The sequence below is a fragment of the Pseudophryne corroboree genome, chromosome 12 (assembly GCF_028390025.1).
Source record: "Pseudophryne corroboree isolate aPseCor3 chromosome 12, aPseCor3.hap2, whole genome shotgun sequence".
Taxonomy (NCBI): Eukaryota; Metazoa; Chordata; class Amphibia; order Anura; family Myobatrachidae; genus Pseudophryne; species Pseudophryne corroboree.
Genome location: NC_086455.1, coordinates 175,206,444 through 175,218,194, shown reverse-complemented (window position 1 = coordinate 175,218,194; position 11,751 = coordinate 175,206,444). Strand labels below are relative to the sequence as shown.

General features: G+C 53.0%; 1 protein-coding gene across 1 annotated transcript in view; it reads left to right on the top strand.

The window, feature by feature from the left end:
- The first annotated feature begins 855 nt into the window (after positions 1-855).
- The window catches only part of DYNC1H1 (dynein cytoplasmic 1 heavy chain 1), a 117,632-nt gene continuing 106,736 nt past the window's right edge, over positions 856-11,751 (top strand). Inside the window, exons 1-12 of the mRNA XM_063948631.1 lie at positions 856-1,297; positions 4,622-4,709; positions 5,886-6,059; positions 6,165-6,420; positions 7,002-7,188; positions 7,273-7,544; positions 9,079-9,306; positions 9,417-10,493; positions 10,589-10,768; positions 10,983-11,132; positions 11,211-11,357; positions 11,432-11,572. Coding sequence (XP_063804701.1) covers positions 1,045-1,297; positions 4,622-4,709; positions 5,886-6,059; positions 6,165-6,420; positions 7,002-7,188; positions 7,273-7,544; positions 9,079-9,306; positions 9,417-10,493; positions 10,589-10,768; positions 10,983-11,132; positions 11,211-11,357; positions 11,432-11,572 — 3,153 coding nt within the window. The 5' untranslated portion in view covers positions 856-1,044. The remainder of the gene's footprint in view (positions 1,298-4,621; positions 4,710-5,885; positions 6,060-6,164; positions 6,421-7,001; positions 7,189-7,272; positions 7,545-9,078; positions 9,307-9,416; positions 10,494-10,588; positions 10,769-10,982; positions 11,133-11,210; positions 11,358-11,431; positions 11,573-11,751) is intronic.

The window sequence follows — 11,751 nt, the reverse complement described above, 5'->3', positions numbered from 1 at the left end:
GGGGATCAGTGAGCAGGGTGTGAGGGAGGGGGATAAGTGGGCAGGGTGTGAGGCAGGGAGGGGGATCAGTGAGCAGGGTGTGAGGCAGGGAGGGGGATCAGTGAGTAGGGTGGGAGGGAGGGGGATCAGTGAGCAGGGTGTGAGGGAGGGGGATCAGTGAGCAGGGTGTGAGGCAGGGAGGGGGATCAGTGAGCAGAGTGTGAGGCAGGGAGGGGGATCAGTGAGCAGGGTGTGAAGCAGGGAGGGGGATCAGTGAGCAGGGTGTGAGGGAGGGGGATCAGTGGGCAGGGTGTGAGGCAGGGAGGGGGATCAGTGAGCAGGGTGTGAGGCAGGGAGGGGGATCAGTGAGCAGGGTGTGAGGGAGGGGGATAAGTGGGCAGGGTGTGAGGCAGGGAGGGGGATCAGTGAGCAGGGTGTGAGGCAGGGAGGGGGTTCAGTGAGTAGGGTGGGAGGGAGGGGGATCAGTGAGCAGGGTGTGAGGGAGGGGGATCAGTGAGCAGGGTGTGAGGCAGGGAGGGGGATCAGTGAGCAGGGTGTGAGGCAGGGAGGGGGATCAGTGAGCAGGGTGTGAGGGAGGGGGATCAGTGAGCAGGGTGTGAGAGAGGGGGATCAGTGAGTAGGGTGTGAGGGGGATCAGTGAGCAGGGTGTGAGGGAAGGAGGGGGATCAGTGAGCAGGGTGTGAGGGAGGGGGGTCAGTGGGCAGGGTGTGTCCGGGTCCCTCACACAATGCGCTGAGTAATGCTGCGGACAGGCGGCGCGGTGGCTGCTGGGAGATGTAGTCTCTGCGCCGTGCACTGACAGGCCGGAGACAGATGTGAGAACTACAGCTCCCAGAATCCCCCTGTAGCTCCTCCCCCCGCTGTGTGACTGCTGCCGCTCCCCGGCCGCTCATCCTCTCTCTGTCAGTCAGAGATCGCGGTGCTGTCTCCCGGTCACCGTCCCGCCGCCTCCCGGTTACCGTCCCGCCGCCTCCCCGGTCACCGTCCCTCCGCCTCCCGGTCTCGCAGCCTCCGCCGGTCCCCGTGCTCTCGGCCTCCGTGGCCATGTCGGACCCGGGCGGGGGAGATGAGAGCAGCGCCGGGCTGGAGGTGTCGGTCGCGGTGCAGAACGTGGCGGACCCGTCGGTGCTGCAGAAGCATATCCGGAAGCTGGTGCCGCTGCTGCTGGAGGATGGCGGGGACGTCCCGGCCGCCCTGGAGGCTGCTCTGGAGGAGAAGAGCGCCCTGGAGCAGATGAGGAAGTTCCTGTCCGACCCGCAGGTGCACACGGTGCTGGTGGAGAGGAGCACGCTGAAAGGTGAGGGGGGCCCCTGGTGGCTGTGGCCCCTGTCACTGGTGCCCCTGTCACTGGTGTATGGTGCTGTGGCCCCTGTGGCTGGTTTTGGCCCCTGTATGGCACCAGTCATACAGTGTCGGCTGGCCAGGCAGCAGGCTATGCGCACGTAGCGGCCTATGGTGACTCCCCCCAGTAAGCGCAGTGCAGGTGACTCTACCCCTAGTGCGCTATTGTCACCCAGGTCATGGTCCTCTGAGCAGCCGCAGTTTCCTCTGAAAACCTGGCAAGCCAAGAGACGCATGCCAGGATACTGCTGCCGCCACCTGCGGCTTGTGCCGGTCACCGGGGCAGGATCTACAGCCTGGGGCATAAAGATGATGACGTAAGAAGTGTCCTGTAACTGCAGCGCCCGACCAGTGATCGCAGTACCACAGCAAGCGCCCGACCAGTGATCGCATTAACACAGCAAGCGCCCGACCAGTGATCGCGGTGCCACAGCAAGTGCCCGACCATTGATCACATTAACACAGCAAGCGCCTGACCAGTGATCGCGGTGCCACAGCAAGCTCCCAACCAGTGATCGCGGTGACACAGCAAGCGCCCTGTCCGTATACTGCAGTGGGGGTTATTATAGCAGCAGAGGGGTAGTAAGCAGGCCTGTATACTAGTGGAGAGCATGCCCGCTGGCAGGAGCGCATCCTGCGTGTTATCCCCTGAGCAGATGCAGTGGATGGAGAAACGTGTGCGTTTCAGAGGCATGTACGCTGGAGGGGAGGGGGGGGGGGGGTAGTGCGGCGTTCTCCCATTGACGATGTGCGGGCGCAGCTGCCTGTATGGAGGTGGGCTGTGCTCTGATCTTCTGCACCAAGTACTGTATAGGCTGTGACAGGTTTACACTGGTGCCGCCAGCACGCCCAACATTATACATAGGGGATGGGCACTGCGCAGATGTGTGCATATGGGCAGCTACAGATCTAGGACCACGCCCGTCCGATTATCAGCTCCTTATACTGCATTGTGTTACGCTGTACAGCCTGTGTGGCTAGTGCGTAGTGTGCGTCCGTCTGTTGGGCTTTGTCGTCCTTTTCCTGGCCCCGGTTTATGATGTTGCGTGGTCATCGCTGAGTCTGTTCCAGAGCAGCTCTGTGTGGTACGTGCCAGTCAGGGTGTGGCGGTAGCTTGGCCCCTGTGGACGAGCTGCACTGAGTTACACATTAGCTTTGTCCCTTGTTGGATACCTGCAACTAATATACCCTTCTGCCAGTGCCACCACCAGATGCTGGATACCTGCCCCTAATATACCCTCCTGCCAGTGCCACCACCGGATGCTGGATACCTGCCCCCAATATACCCTCCTGCCAGTGCCACCACCAGATGCTGGATACCTGCCCCTAATATACCCTCCTGCCAGTGCCACCACCAGATGCTGGATACCTGCCCCCAATATACCCTCCTGCCAGTGCCACCACCAGATGCTGGATACCTGCCCCTAATATACCCTCCTGCCAGTGCCACCACCAGATGCTGGATACCTGCCCCCAATATACCCTCCTGCCAGTGCCACCACCAGATGCTGGATACCTGCCCCTAATATACCCTCCTGCCACCTGCCAGTGCCACCACCAGATGCTGGATACCTGCCCCCAATACACCCTCCTGCCAGTGCCACCACCAGATGCTGGATACCTGCCCCCAATATACCGTCCTGCTAGTGCCACCACCAGATGCTGGATACCTGCCCCCAATATACCCTCCTGCCAGTGCCACCACCAGATGCTGGATACCTGCCCCTAATATACCCTCCCACTGCCTGCCAGTGCCACCACCAGATGCTGGATACCTGCCCCCAATATACCCTCCTGCCAGTGCCACCACCAGATGCTGGATACCTGCCCCCAATATACCCTCCTGCCAGTGCCACCACCAGATGCTGGATACCTGCCCCTAATATACCCTCCTGCCAGTGCCACCACCAGATGCTGGATACCTGCCCCCAATATACCCTCCTGCCAGTGCCACCACCAGATGCTGGATACCTGCCCCTAATATACCCTCCCACTGCCTGCCAGTGCCACCACCAGATGCTGGATACCTGCCCCCAATATACCCTCCTGCCAGTGCCACCACCAGATGCTGGATACCTGCCTCCAATATACCCTCCTGCCAGTGCCACCACCAGATGCTGGATACCTGCCCCCAATATACCCTCCTGCCAGTGCCACCACCAGATGCTGGATACCTGCCCCCAATATACCCTCCTGCCAGTGCCACCACCAGATGCTGGATACCTGCCCCTAATATACCCTCCTGCCATCTGCCAGTGCCACCACCAGATGCTGGATACCTGCCCCCAATATACCCTCCTGCCAGTGCCACCATCAGATGCTGGATACCTGCCCCCAATATACCCTCCTGCCAGTGCCATCACCAGACGCTGGATACCTGCCCCTAATATACCCGCCTGCCAGTGCCACCACCAGATGCTGGATATCTGCCCCTAATATACCCTCCTGCCAGTGCCACCACCAGATGCTGGATACCTGCCCCCAATATACCCTCCCACTGCCTGCCAGTGCCACCACCAGATGCTGGATACCTGCCCCTAATATACCCTCCTGCCAGTGCCACCACCAGATGCTGGATACCTGCCCCCAATATACCCTCCCACTGCCTGCCAGTGCCACCACCAGATGCTGGATACCTGCCCCTAATATACCCTCCTGCCAGTGCCACCACCAGATGCTGGATACCTGCCCCTAATATACCCTCCTGCCAGTGCCACCACCAGATGCTGGATACCTGCCCCCAATATACCCTCCCACTGCCTGCCAGTGCCACCACCAGATGCTGGATACCTGCCCCTAATATACCCTCCTGCCAGTGCCACCACCAGATGCTGGATACCTGCCCCTAATATACCCTCCTGCCAGTGCCACCACCAGATGCTGGATACCTGCCCACAATATACTCTCCCGCCGCCTGCCAGTACCACCACCGGATGCTGGATACTTGCCACCAATATACCCTCCTGCCAGTGCCACCACCAGATGCTGGATACCTGCCCCTAATATACCCTCCTGCCAGTGCCACCACTAGATGCTGGCAGCAGAGCAGGGGTCGTCTGTGATTGGCTGCTGGAGCTCCACAGGAGATGATGCTGACTGTGATATAGAGGCCCTGAGCGATCCTCTGGTCTTGGGCGGTGTTGGAGCTGGTACAGGGCCCACATGGATTAATGCCACAAGGGGGGGGGGGGGCTTTTCAATGCAGAAGCGCAAGCTCTTGGGGTTTTCCTAATTCTTACCTTCAGCCCCCTGACTCTGATCTCTGTGTTTGGTCTGACAGAGGATGTTGGCGATGAAGGAGAAGAGGAACGGGAATTCATTTCTTACAACATCAATATCGACATACACTATGGACTTAAGTCAAACAGGTAATCATGTAAAGATTTGGGGGTGGATATCATGAAGCAGTGGAGAAGTTGCCCATGGCAACCAATCAGCTGCTCCGTACAGTTGTGTAGTATGCAGATTATAGATGTTACTTCAATGCTGATTGGTTGCCATGAGCAACTTCTCCACTGGCTCATTGCTTCGTAAATAGACCCCATTGTGCATTAACTAGTAACAAACAGCTGATTATTTATGTGCCTGATCCAGCGATAAATATACTGTACATAGTAGAGGCAGCCAGTCTGTACAATAAGTACAGACAGAGCCACGCTCATCTAGCCTTCTCTGCTGCACCTAGGTGCACCATGGTTTATTAGCATAAACCCTTCATCTATTGTTTTCAGCTGCAATACAATATATATATATATATCTATATCTACCTACCTACCTACCTACCTGGGGGATACTGCAGACTGTGGGTGTCTGTACAGTAATGAGATTAGAGATTCTGAAGTTTCCTTCATAAACCTTTTTAAGCATTTAGTGTCTCCCTCCATTGTAAAGGAGGGTACTCACAGAGATCAGTGTTTAAAATCTAAGCAATCTGACTAGGATCAGTCGTGTCTATGCCCCCCAGCGATAGCCATGCACGTCCCTGCGCAACACCGGAGCTAGATTGAGCCTGCATGCAATCTAGCGGGTCGCTCACTTCAGCGCTGTGTGAAGTGAGCGTGTCCCCCCCCCTCGCTCAGCACATTGCACTGTGCTCAGTGGGGGGAGAGATGTGTGCTGAGTGTGGGGGGGTGAGAGACGTGTGCTGAGTGTGGGGGGGGGTGGATGTGGATGTGTGCTGAGCGGGGGGAGAGATGTGTGGGGGGGTGAGATGTGTGCTGAGTGTGGGGGGGGGGGGGTGGATGTGTGCTGACTGGGGGGAGAGATGTGTGGGGGGGTGAGAGATGTGTGCTGAGTGTGAGAGGGGGATGTGGATGTGTGCTGAGCGGGGGGAGAGATGTGTGCTGAGTGTGGGGGGGTGAGAGACGTGTGCTGAGTGTGGGGGGGGGGGTGGATGTGGATGTGTGCTGAGCGGGGGGAGAGATGTGTGCTGAGTGGTCTGTGTTAAGATCGCTCAGCACACATCTCCCCCGTCAGTACTGGCCTTGACGTCTTTTGGAATAAATGTTAATTGTTCTCTTACCGCCTGTGTTTTCCTTCCATAGCTTGGCATTCATTAAGCGCACACCTGTTATTGACGCAGACAAGCCAGTATCCTCCCAGCTGCGGGTTCTGACGCTCAGTGAAGACTCCCCGTACGAGACTCTGCACTCTTTCATCAGCAATGCTGTTGCTCCTTTCTTTAAATCTTACATCAAAGAATCTGGGAAAGCAGACAGGTAATCGCCGTTCCTGCTTTATTCTCCTGGCTTGTGACTCTTCTCCTCCCCTTCGTATTCCGCGGGCTACGCCTGGTTGCTATGAGATGCTTTGTATATTTCCAGGGATGGCGATAAAATGGCTCCATCGGTGGAGAAGAAGATTGCAGAATTGGAGATGGGCCTTCTGCACCTGCAGCAGAACATTGAGATCCCAGAGATCAGCTTAATGATTCACCCAAATATTACCAATGTGGCCAAGCAGTGCTATGAGAGAGGGGAGAAGGCCAAGGTCACAGATTTTGGAGACAAGGTGGAAGATCCGACATTCCTGAACCAGCTGCAGTCCGGAGTTAATCGCTGGATTCGGGAAATACAGAAGGTATTGTCCTGTTCCATTTCATTTTAAGGAAAGCATAAGCAGATGTCTCCTCTTCAGGTGATGAAAGCTAAATGGGTGGCTAACGAGTGACTGTTAATCGTACAACCTGCGTAAGAGTGTAATTACCTTGTACAGCAGTGGCGCATGTCATGCGATAAACATCTGCGCTAAAATGGTGCCCACCAGCCATGGGTTATGGTGTAAGAAGCTCTTGCTGTGGGCTACAGGAGGAAAGCGTAGAGATTTAGCACGCAGTAATGGTCTGTTCTGAGAACGGTGACTGGTAAGCATTAGGAGGTAAGCTTGAAAGGGTTTCCCACTCTCTGTATTATCAGTGTATACATAGATTCCCTCATTTATCAGGGTCCCAGCACTCGCCTATAGCCTGTACCTCTGTCAGCGCTGCTTGGCTTTCTCTGTTTGTGGAGAGTTAAAGTGGCAATTGTTACCGGAAGCCGTAGAGACGCCATGTCTGATCTCCTCTGCTATAGAGCCTAGGTCCCAGTCACGGGTTCAGATGCCTTTAAATGGGAGTCTGCCTGAAGAAGAGCTGTGCTTTCATAATAAATCTGTCTTCGCAGGTGACCAAGCTGGACCGGGACCCAGCGTCTGGAACAGCTCTGCAGGAAATCAGTTTTTGGCTGAACCTGGAGAGAGCGCTGTACCGTATTCAGGAAAAGCGCGAGAGCCCCGAGGTTCTCCTTACTCTGGACATCTTGAAGCATGGCAAGCGGTTTCATGCAACCGTCAGCTTTGACACGGACACGGGTATGTTTCTGATCCTGTTTAGTAAGCAGCTTTATTCTCTGTTAGAGAAACTGACTTATAACATTGGTAACCATGTGTCGGTAGGTCTGAAGCAAGCCTTGGAAACGGTGAACGACTACAACCCTCTGATGAAAGACTTTCCTCTGAATGACCTTTTGTCTGCCACCGAGCTGGACAAAATAAGACAGGCCCTTGTTGCCATTTTCACCCATCTCCGAAAAATCCGAAACACAAAGTATCCGATTCAGCGAGCTCTGCGGCTGGTGGAAGCAATTTCCAGAGATCTCAGCTCTCAGCTGCTGAAAGTCTTGGGCACAAGGAAGCTGATGCATGTGGCGTATGAGGAGTTTGAAAAGGTTAGCGCATACATTCCTGCACCCGACCGCTGGAGCGTTTCTTTTCCTCCACGCATGTATCAGAGGGTCACTGCAAGGCCGTCAGATCAGATGGTGGGGGGAAGGGGGGGATAGGCAGTCAATATTTAGGCTATTGGAGACTGAAACTCGGGTAGCTGGCTGGGTGTAGGAATCGCCCGAGGTGATAGGGATGTCTGAGAATAAGAAATAAGAGAGCCAGGATGAGAGCAGTTTATGGGGTGGGCCAGGTGGGTGACAGATCCCAGCAAGATGTGAGTGCAGGAGCATGGGGAGTGACCATGTAGTGTGGGGCAGTGAAGCAGTCCAGCCCCGCCACCTTGCCTGCTGGATTTCTGCCATTGCCGGAAGGTTAGGGGGGGTACGTTAGTTACAGGCATAGCGGGTAGATCTGCAAAAGCTTCTAAACCTGACAAATGAAGATGTTGTCCATAGCAACCAATCCGGTTCTAGCAATCATTTCACCATTGCATTTTAGAAAATGAAAGACAGAATATGATTGGTTGCTATGGTCAACTCGTCCACTTGTCGTAGAATATTTAGTCAGTCTAAGTGAGATACCATAGAGGACAAAGTGAGGGGGTAAGTATGGAGGATGGGTCCTAAGTGAGATACCATAGAGGACAAAGTGAGGGGGTAAGTATGGAGGATGGGTCCTAAGTGAGATACCATAGAGGACAAAGTGAGTGGGTAAGTATGGAGGACGGGTCCTAAGTGAGATACCATAGAGGACAAAGTGAGGGGGTAAGTATGGAGGATGGGTCCTAAGTGAGATACCATAGAGGACAAAGTGAGGGGGTAAGTATGGAGGATGGGTCCTAAGTGAGATACCATAGAGGACAAAGTGAGTGGGTAAGTATGGAGGACGGGTCCTAAGTGAGATACCATAGAGGACAAAGTGAGGGGGTAAGTATGGAGGATGGGTCCTAAGTGAGATACCATAGAGGACAAAGTGAGGGGGTAAGTATGGAGGATGGGTCCTAAGTGAGATACCATAGAGGACAAAGTGAGGGGGTAAGTATGGAGGATGGGTCCTAAGTGAGATACCATAGAGGGGAAAGTGAGTGCCATACTGAGGGAGTAAGTATGGAGGACTGGTCCTAAGTGAGATACCATAGAGGGGAAAGGGAGTGCCATAGTGAGGGGGTAAGTATGGAGGACTGGTCCTAAGTGAGATACCATAGAGGAGAAAGGGAGTGCCATAGTGAGGGGGTAAGTATGGAGGACTGGTCCTAAGTGAGATACCATAGAGGGGAAAGTGAGTGCCATAGTTAAACACTGGAGTCCTCTGGGGTTTTAAGTGTGCTGTTGTTAAAAGCGTAAGAGGTTTATAAGTATTAATATAGATTCACACACCATTCCACAGTAATGCTTATGCAGATTACATTCACATGTAACACTTTATATCCTTTGGTATTGTGACAATTGTAATTGTTTTGTGATGCTTTAAGTCATTTCTGAGAGACCCTTTAGCTGCCTCTTTTGGTAGTCTGATTGCTGGTTGGTTTTCTCTTAGGTCATGGTTGCCTGCTTTGAGGTCTTCCAAACCTGGGATGACGAGTATGAGAAACTGCAAGTGTTACTGAGAGACATTGTAAAACGAAAGCGAGAGGAGAATTTAAAAATGGTTTGGAGGATAAATCCAGCCCACCGGAAGCTGCAGGCCCGCCTGGACCAGATGCGGAAATTCAGACGGCAGCATGAACAGCTGAGAGCGGTGATTGTGCGTGTTCTCAGGCCACAGGTACAGGGCTTCTGTTGTGAATACTCCGTTTCTGCTCATGAAGTTTAACCACTCAAAGTTGGGTGACTTTGGGCATACAACTTTTATATCCCATGACTTTTATTTTACAGGTCACTGCGGTGGCTCAGCAGAACCAGGGGGAAGTGCCGGAGCCTCAGGACTTGAAAGTAACTGAAGTCCTGTTTGAGGCTGCCGATGCGAACGCCATTGAAGAGGTAAATCTTGCTTATGAGAACGTGAAGGAAGTCGATGGCTTGGATGTTTCAAAAGAAGGCACGGAAGCCTGGGAAGCTGCGCTAAAGAGATATGATGAAAGAATAGACCGGGTGGAGACCAGAATCACCGCTCGTCTCCGAGATCAACTGGGCACGGCCAAAAATGCCAACGAAATGTTCCGAATCTTCTCTAGGTTCAATGCCCTCTTTGTAAGACCGCACATCAGAGGAGCTATCAGGGAGTACCAAACTCAGCTTATCCAGCGAGTGAAGGATGACATTGAGTCTCTTCATGACAAGTTCAAAGTTCAGTACCCTCAGAGCCAAGCGTGCAAGATGAGTCATGTCCGGGACTTGCCTCCGGTTTCCGGCTCCATAATCTGGGCCAAACAGATTGACCGGCAGCTGACTGCCTACATGAAACGAGTGGAAGATGTACTTGGCAAGGGGTGGGAAAACCATGTAGAAGGCCAGAAACTGAAGCAGGACGGAGACAGCTTCCGTATGAAGCTTAATACGCAAGAAATTTTTGATGACTGGGCACGAAAAGTTCAACAACGCAACCTTGGTGTGTCGGGGCGCATCTTTACCATCGAAAGCACACGTGCCAGGGGGAGGACTGGGAATGTGCTCAAACTGAAGGTCAACTTCCTGCCTGAAATCATAACTCTCTCAAAGGAAGTCAGGAACTTGAAGTGGCTTGGGTTCCGTGTTCCGTTAGCCATTGTCAACAAAGCTCATCAGGCAAATCAGCTTTATCCTTTTGCCATATCTCTGATTGAAAGTGTCCGTACGTATGAGCGCACGTGTGAGAAAGTGGAAGAGCGCAACACTATAATCTTGCTGGTGGCGGGACTTAAGAAGGAGGTGCAGGCTCTCATAGCTGAGGGAATAGCTCTCGTGTGGGAGTCCTACAAGCTTGATCCCTATGTCCAGCGTTTAGCGGAGACGGTCTTCAATTTCCAGGAAAAGGTATGTTCAGTCCTAGGCTTCATGGTTCCATCTGGCGACCTGTGTGTAGGTTAAGTCTGAAGATCTTTTTTTGCAACTGGTGTTTATTTCTCCAGGTGGACGATCTCCTCATAATTGAAGAGAAGATTGACTTGGAGGTCCGTTCGTTAGAAACCTGCATGTACGACCACAAAACCTTCTCTGAGATCCTGAATCGAGTACAAAAAGCAGTTGATGACTTGAACCTTCACTCTTATTCCAACCTTCCCATCTGGGTTAACAAACTTGATATGGAGGTAAGTTATTGATAATACCCCATTGTCCTGGGATACGTTGAAGCCTAAAGCTGGATACACACTATAAGATATCTCTCCCAACCTTTCTGGTAATGAGTGAGAGCAAATGACAATTGACCTACCCGTGTAAATGTAAATTCCCTTTGGTGTCTATCACCGTGTGGTTCTCTGTGCAGCAGGATTGTACACTTGTGTATATTGTATTCCATCATAGATTGAGAGGATCTTGGGCGTCAGACTACAAGCCGGTTTGAAGACATGGACCCAGGTTCTCATGGGTCAGTTTGATGATAAAGCGGAAGTGGATATGGACACAGATGCTCCCCAAGTCAGCCACAAACCTGGTGGTGAGCCCAAAATCAAGGTAGGTAGTGTAAGGTGAACTCTATATCCACCCGTCTCGCGTGTACTCTAATAATGTGTGTATAACCTCTAATTGCAGAACATTGTCCACGAGCTGCGCATCACCAATCAGGTCATTTACCTAAACCCACCAATTGAAGATTGCAGATTTAAATTGTATCAAGAAATGTTTGCCTGGAAGACGGTGATTCTGTCATTGCCCAGAATACAGAGTCAGCGATACCAGGTATCCCAGTGTCCGTAGCGCCCTCTCCCCACCCCCTACCTGGCAAATGACTAATTGCGTTTACATTGCCGTAGGTTGGCGTCCATTACGAACTGTCTGAAGAGGAAAAGTATTACCGGAACGCGCTGACTCGCATGCCTGATGGGCCAGCCGGCCTGGAGGAAGCCTACAATGCGGTTATGGGTATCGTGATGGAGGTGGAGCAGTATGTCAAGGTAAAACAATGATGCATGGAAATGTCTTTCCCTGCCAGGAGGGAGTAATGTAAAGGGCGGGGCGTCGCAGGGTTGAGGCATGTTCTACCTCCTGGGGTCACCAGGGTAGGCAGAATAGGAGAAAAGCTGAAGCCGCTTCTCTGCTTTTTTTTATCATGTTCTTCCAACTGCTAATGTGT